The 7,927-nt window shown below is 47.2% G+C and overlaps 1 protein-coding gene across 1 annotated transcript; it reads left to right on the top strand.

The window, feature by feature from the left end:
• Nucleotides 1-390: 390 nt before the first annotated feature.
• Pla2g1bl1 (phospholipase A2 group IB like 1) lies at nt 391-991 on the top strand. Its single transcript, XM_039078197.2, has one exon. It carries the CDS (start codon nt 666-668, stop codon nt 975-977), a length of 312 nt encoding a protein of 103 aa, XP_038934125.1. The 5' UTR covers nt 391-665; the 3' UTR covers nt 978-991.
• Nucleotides 992-7,927: the final 6,936 nt, after the last annotated feature.

Genomic DNA, 7,927 nt, shown 5'->3' with positions numbered 1-7,927 from the left:
GAAGTCAAAGCATTGCAGAGTGGCCCAACCAGACTATTTTTTTTTAATTGCTAGAAGGCATATAAATTAAAGGGAAATTATCTACCATTGCTCTTATGTGTGAGGCATCACTTCAGGAAGAATACACAAAAACCCATCTCTGTTTGGTTCTTATACGTGTGCCTTTACCAGATGTCCTGCACAATTAGACATCTGTCCAAAGACAGGGGAAAGATTGTGCTTGGATAGCTGTATTCCAGGCAGGAAATGGGACATAACAGTTAGGAGTCGCAGTCTGAGAGTTTGGCAGCCTTTGATTTCAATACCGTCTCTGCAAGCTGTTGGCTGATGCTGGCGGAGTCACTCTACCTCCCTGAGCCTCAGTTTTCACATACGAAAGCAGTAATTAAAAGTATCTTCCTGGAGAAGCCATCATGGGTTAGGAAAAAAGGAAGAACGTGACCACGTGGGCTGACCAATTGGAGCAGCCCAGATGAAACATAACCCAAGACCAGCCAAGAGTGGCTAAGAACAAAGCAAAGGGACATATTTTGGGAGCACGGGGCTCCAACTATAAAGAGGGAAGTCACTCAAGTCCTCACACCAGGTATTACAGCACACAGCATCAGCCCTCGGGCTGGGTGTCAGTTTCACAATATGATCAAGCACACCATCCCCTGGGAGTGATGGAGTACACCCACTATGGCTGCTTCCGTGGCATAGGCAGCTCAGGCACCCCAGTGGATGACTTAGACAGTTGCTGCCAGACTCGTGATCACTGCTGCAGTCAAGCCAAGAAGCTGAAAAGTTGTGAATTCCTCATAGACAACCCCTACGACCAACACATACTCAAACACAAGAATGTGATCACCTGCAGTGACCAAAACATCGACTGTGAGAACTTCATCTGCAACTCTGACCGGCAGGCTGGCATCTGCTTCTCCAAGGCCCTGTACAACAAGGAATACAAAGACCTGGACACCAAGAAATTCTGTTAGGCTGTCACCCCACTTCCCACCTACGCCATCCCCGTCCGCCTTGCTGTCTTATTTCACACCGCACCCTCTAATAAAGTACCTGCTGGAAGGAAAAGAAAAGTATCTTCCTTGATTCTACCAAGATGGCTCTTACCGAGGTATGGGGAGGATGTTGGCAAGGATGTAGAGAAAGGGAAACCCTTGTGTGTTGCTGATGACGTGTAAAATAATACAGTTGCTAAGAAAAGGAAAGTAAAGTGGAAATGGCTCAGAACAATCAAACACTGAGTTACCATTGACCCAATAATTCCCCTTCTGGCTATCTACCCAGAAGAAACGAAGGCAGGGGCTCAAATCACTGTCGGTACCCTATAGTGCACAGCAGTATTTATTCACAGTAGCCAAAGGGGGGAATCACTTAAAGAGCCAGTGGAGGAAGAATAGGTTCTGGCCTTTACGGGGAAGGAGGTTACAACACACGCAACTACGGGAATAAGCCTTGCTCGAAGCAATGCATATCTACGCGTCCACTAACGAGAGTAGTAAAACTCACAGGCACAGGAGGCAGAGCGGTGGCTGCCGGGGCCTGGACACAAGGGAATGGGTGTCATGGGTCAGAGTCTCAGTTTGAGAAGAGGAAGACATTCGGGATGGTTACACAATGTAAACTTACTCGGTGCCATGGACTACATCCCTGAGAACAGCTCAGATGGTAAATTAGAAGTTATGTGTTTTCCCACAATAAAAATTATCAGTTGTAAGGGGTAAATTATTGACATCGGTGAAGCAAATGGTGGTGCTTGGAGAACAACTGGGAGAGGAATGCCTTCAGCAGGGACCCTCCCCATTGACTTCAGCAGGGACCCTCCTCATTGACTTCAGCAGGGACCCTCCTCACCATTGACTTCAGCAGGGACCCTCCCCATTGCCCTAAGAGGGACCCTCCCCATTGACTTCAGCAGGGACCCTCCTCATTGACTTCAGCAGGGACCCTCCTCCCCATTGACTTCAGCAGGGACCCTCCCCATTGCCCTAAGAGGGTACCACCCCCATTGACTTCAGTGAGTGCCATCCCCATTGATCTCAGCAGGTACCATTCCCACTGCCTTCAGTCTTCAGAAGGCTGAACCTGAACCCATCCAGGATCTATAAATATATGAACAAAAAGAAAGTAGTCAGGTAGGGGGAAAAAAAAGAATGCAGGGGCAGGGGGTAAAAAGACGGAAATGTAGAGGGAGTACAGTATCTCAAGATGGCCCCCAAAGTGCTCCAGAAAGAAAAGAGAACCTGAAAGAGAAAGAGACAGTGGGGGAAAGGCCAGCCTAAGACTGCAATGAATGTCAATTTGAGAGGATGGTTAAGCCCATGGGAGATTAATAAACCAAATCTGGGGGTGGGGGACATCTCCAGAGAGAAGTAAGTAATGACGGCAGACCCACCTGAACATGGGCCAGGGACCACAGCAACCCACAGAGCCAGGATGAGATCCAAAGCGACAAAAGAGACAGCCAAGAGCTCAGGTGGGGTGTGTGTCTGTCTGTGTGTCTCTGTATGTCTCTGTGTGTCTCTGTCTCTATGTCTCTTTCTCTCTCTCCTTTCTTCCCTCCCTCCCCACCCATTCATCAACACTCCACCTCCCACTCCCCATACCCCCATCACCATGACATAATGATGTCCACTGCCCCAAACACACACACACGCACACACACACACACACACACACACGCACGCACACACACACACACGCACACCATGACTGAAACCATTAACCATATCTCCGTCAAGTCGGTGCTCTCAGGTGTTTGGCTACAGTGGCAATAAAACAATGGACCAAGAAAGAGGGCTAGAGGAGAGTCACGGGTCAGACACAGCTCTGTTCTATCTGAATGTCAGCTAAACAGAAAAGCTAGCTGCAGAGTGTGTCAAACTCTTTTATAGTACGAGGCACACTTGAGCTCGAAACATTTCCTTGTTTACCCGAAATTCAAGCCAAACTGAGTCTCCTGTGATTTTATTTGCTAAACCTGGCTATCCCAGGCCAGGGCCCTGGCTCGCCCTTTCAGTACTGTGCACTATCAGCAGCACAGTCACAGATTCTAGAATAACTTGGTATCTGAAGATGCAGACAGAGGAGAGCTAAGAGACAAGACAGAGCGCCTGGCTTTACAGGTCGATTCCTTTGCTGTGGAAGGCCTGTCAATAGCAACTTGACAAGTTCTGGCATAGAAATGACAATATAAAGGAGAGTGGGATAGGCCACAGGCCCCCAAGCTGGGCCTTCTTCCAGATTCCCATAGAAGAGGTGATACCTAAGTCAGGCAGTGGTGGCACAGGCCTTTAATTCCAGCATTTTGGGGGCAAAGGAAGAGGGACAGAAAGGGAGGCGGGGGGGGGGGGGGGGGAGGGGGTGTCTGTGAGTTCGAAGCCAGTTTGGTCTACAGAGTGAGCTCCAGCACAGCCAAAGGCTACTCAGAGAAACCTTGTCTCAAACTTCGAAAAGGAAAAGGAAAAGAATAAAGGGGAGAGGGGGCGGGATACCTGACCCTGAGTCCACATCAGAAGAGTCTGGCCAACAGCCATCGGGTCTCTACCTGTGCCCTTTAAATCTGGTCTCCTGCCCTGGGTCCAGCATCTTGCCTTGAACCGCGGCAGCCATTCGCATAAAGGACTGACGCGAGTCTTTCTGAATGCAGAAACCTCAAAAAGGACTTTATCCACACACAAAACCAGGCACTGTGCTAGGCAGACTGTAAGTTCCAAGCCGACCTAAGCTTACACTGCAAGACCACCCCGCACCCCCTCCACTAGAAAATATATAATTCTCCAGCGTCTGCCATAAACTGATTGAAACTGGAGTCATTCATTTTGTTTTGAGAAGTGCCAGGGTTGAGTCCCTGCTTCCCTTTTCACTGATTCCAGCCGCTGAGGCCCATCAGAGCGCGGGACCACACACCAGCAGCCCAGAGCACCGGGCCTGGCAGAGATTAAACCCCAGGCAGTCGGCGGGGGTGGGGGAGGCCCCCTTCCAGGGAGCAGACTGCGGGAAAGGCTTGTGCAGAAGGGAGAGAGCGGTCCATGGGACCCTGACCCTCAGCGGCTCAGGTCTACCGTGCAATCAGCTGGGGGAGGGGCGGCAGACAAAACCACATGGGAAAGAGCCCCTCCCCAGCAGTGCCAGAGATGAAATGTTCCCCCTTTTCAATCTAAACAAATTCATTGACCACACAACAAACCTAATCCCGGAGGAAGTCCTGAGGGAGGGGAAACAGAAAGGAGGGGTACAGTCTAGGTTTTCACCCCAGGCCCACCTGCTAACTGGAGGACTGGGCCAAGTCTAACTTGTTTTGTTTTGTTTATCAGAGGCCTTGAGACAAGACTGAAATGCAGATAAGTTATGTGGCTGGCCACAGCCTTCCCTCTATTTATCATTATTGGAAAGGAGCAGATTTGTCCGATGTCTGTCTCACTCCTGGGTTACTGGGTACTGGAGACCCCATAGCTAGCTTGGGCCAAGACACCATGAGTCTCCCAGAACTACTGTACTGAGAAGGGTGCACACAGGGAGGGCAGGTTTGGCTGAAGATGGGGCGAAACGCCTTTTTTTGCCTGGTGACCCTTTTCTTTTCAGGATCAGAAATGTACCTGATGGGGGCTGACTGCTCTCCCAGAGGTCCTGAGTTCAATTCCCAGCAACCACATGGTGGCTCACAACCATCTGTAATGAGATCTGACACCCTCTTCTGGTGTGTCTGAAGACAGCCACAATGTACTTATATATAATAAATAAATCTTTAAAAAAAAAAAAAAAAAGAAAAGAAATATACCTGAATGCCTGGAGCTCTCCAGCTATGCTTTTTTTTTCACCCTAAGTTTCTAATCAAAAGGATGACAGACATGGTACTGGTACTGAGGTCTCTGTTCTGCCATAAGGGCTGGAGCCCACTGTATTCATGCTGTGGACAGCAGGGCTGGTTTCTCTGAGACAGCATCGAGGGACCTCCCTGCCAAGCATCCAACTAATGAAGGAAGGAAGCAGGGGTTGCCAAGGACTTGAGAAAATTAAAGAGGGCAGAGGTCCATGAAGAAGGAACGATCCGATTGGGTACAGTCTCTGATGTACCTCAGAGGAACGGGACTGGGCCAGTACCACACAGGCCATGTGGTCTAGGCAAGGCTTAGAGACTTTCTGTCCCACTCCCCATGACTACAACCCTCCCCCACTGCTTTCCCCACCCTGCCACCCCGTCCATCTCCTCCCCACCCCCAATGCTGTAATGAAAAATTCATGTTCAAAGCTTCACATGAGATCTGATTTTCAACACTTTAATTGTATTAATAGAAGCAGGGAGTGGCGTGAACCCACAGCCCTCCCCCATACTGTGCCCCTCCCTCCACCCTATCTCTTCCTGCCTTCTCTCCAAGCTCTGCTCCTTTCCCTGGACTCCCTTGCTAGATCTCTGCTCTCCCTCCTTGCTGTTCCCTTCTGCCCATTTCTTCCCAACTTTCCTTCCCTCCAGCTCAGGCTTAGCAGAGTCTCTTCCTTGCTCTGGACATATTCTAGGCTCTAGGAAAAGTTTCTCTTTCTCCTTTAATTGAAGAAGGAACTATCCGATTGGGTAAAGCACTGGCAAATAGGATTTTTTTTTTAGAGAAATTTTATTTTATTCAATACCAGAATGTTCACTGCCTGCTAAGGGATATACAGCTCTGACAGTCTTTAATAGATACAAATTAACTGTTGTTCATATACTAGTTATTAGTGATCGGTAAGCTCTGGGTTTGGTTGAGTTAATGTAACTGAAACCATTTGCTTTGTTTGTACGGTGTTTTGTTATGAGGCAAAGACTGGCCTTGAACTTGAAGTCTTCCAGTAAAAGCCCTCATTCTTCAGATGACTTAATACTTAACAGAGGCAATTTGGGCCTTACCAGACAGATAGCTAACAAACCAGGAGCAGGGGGAAAGAATACCAACATTGTAAACCTTTTTTGTGCACTATTGTAACTGGTATGGGGCAGGAAGGTGCTATGTTATCAGTATAAATAAACAAAAATCTCATTCTGCTATAAAAAAAATTCTGAGCATATTACATGAAGAATATGTGGAAAGTGTTAAATGATAGGAGGTGGAAATGTGGCTCAGCTAGTAGAGTGTTTGCCCAGCATGCACAAGGTCCCAGGTTCGGTCTTAGCACTAAATAAATCACGAGCAGTAGCGCTTTTAACCTCCGCACCTTGGAGGGAGAGGCAGGTCGCCCTCAGCTTAGCAAATCTGAACCCAGCCTGAGATGAAACCCTGGCTGAAAAAACAAAATTTTATTTGATTAACCATGGTAGCTTCAGTGTTCTCTTGGTGACACTTCAAGGCAAAATATTCACTTTATGGGAACACTCAGCATTAATAATCATCACTGAAGTAAATCTGTTCCAAGAAAACTGCAAGGTCATTTTGCTGAGCTCGGTAGTACAGTGCCCTGAGTTTAAACACAGATAACACACACATACACACACTCACACACTGACTCATTCACACATACTCACACACATACACACACACATACACATACTCACACACTGACTCACTCACACATACTCACACACATACACACACATACACACACTCACACACTCACACACTGACTCACACATACACACATGCACACTCATCATACACATACTATCACACATACACATACTTAATCACAAACACACTCACACTCATACACATTAACATTCTCACAGTCACACACACTCATTAATACACACACACTGACACACTCACTCACACTCAGAATCACACACACTCATACACATTCTCATACATACTCATACATACTCATAACACATTCACACATACTCACACATTCAGACTCATACACATATACACACTCACAGATATCAACACTAACTCACTCAAACTCAGTCACACACACACTCATACATTCACACATATACACATATTCACAATACACTGACACACATATGCACACATACTTAGACATTTACACACACATTAACACACAGATACACACACTCACAGACACTCATACACAGTCATTTTTTGGTTGTTTTCTTTTTCATACCAGATTGTTGTTTTTGCCTCCAGCCATGGGAAAAGAAAAGGTCATAAGAGAAATTAGAAAAATACCAGCTCAAACGCTGGTATGATTTGATATTATTTTTCAGTTTCAATATTTACTTTTTTAGAGGTTTTTTCCCCCCAAGAACCGTATTAGGCTATCCAGCTTGTGAGGACAAGCATTAGGTAAGCCTAAATAAGATACGACTACACTGTGATTCATGCGTCGTGCTGAAAGCACAGGTGGGATAAGTTGAGCCTTCCCGACCCTTGGACCCACATTCACAGTGTGTGCACTGCCTGGTGTGTGGACTGAATGAGGAGGTAAGAGTCACTGTGACTAATCACTAAGAAGCACTTCGTCTCCGTTGGTCAACTTCCGATTGACACAGAAGTCTTCCTTCTCTTGTCCCCACTACCCTGAGGAGGACCTGGAGGCTGCCCTCTGGTGATCACTACATGGGAGCCCTTTGCCAATAAAGTTCTCTGTTTCTCCAAATATATTCCCAGATGGGATTTTTTCTTGACAATTTACCCCACCTCCCACTGAGCCAAGGATAAAGGAATGCCTTGCACTGTCTGCAAACTGAAGGACATCTGGGTGAGCCACAATTGGTGCCACTGGACACAGTGGGCAGAGTTTGTGGGGACCTTTGCCTTGTCACTGCTCTCTACTGTTAGCTCTTCTATACAAACACTCTCCACACCCAGTGGACCTCCCCCTCATCAAAGAATGTGTCCCTTTCCATGCTCTTTCCCATCAAGGACCAAGCCACCAATTATTCTTATGGAGAGGAGGTGGCAAGACCACTCCATGGCAAAGCCAGAGTCATTTAGATCCCTCAAAATCCCACTCTGTTTTCAATTCTCCCAAAGCCAAGAATAACTACCCT

This window comes from Rattus norvegicus, chromosome 6 (assembly GCF_036323735.1).
Source record: "Rattus norvegicus strain BN/NHsdMcwi chromosome 6, GRCr8, whole genome shotgun sequence".
NCBI classification, from domain to species: Eukaryota; Metazoa; Chordata; class Mammalia; order Rodentia; family Muridae; genus Rattus; species Rattus norvegicus.
This window is presented reverse-complemented; position numbering and strand designations above follow the sequence as displayed.

Coding starts and splice junctions, on each gene's coding strand:
- Pla2g1bl1 (XM_039078197.2), top strand. CDS start 666: ATGGAGTACACCCACTATGGCTGCTTCCGTGGCATAGGCAGCTCAGGC.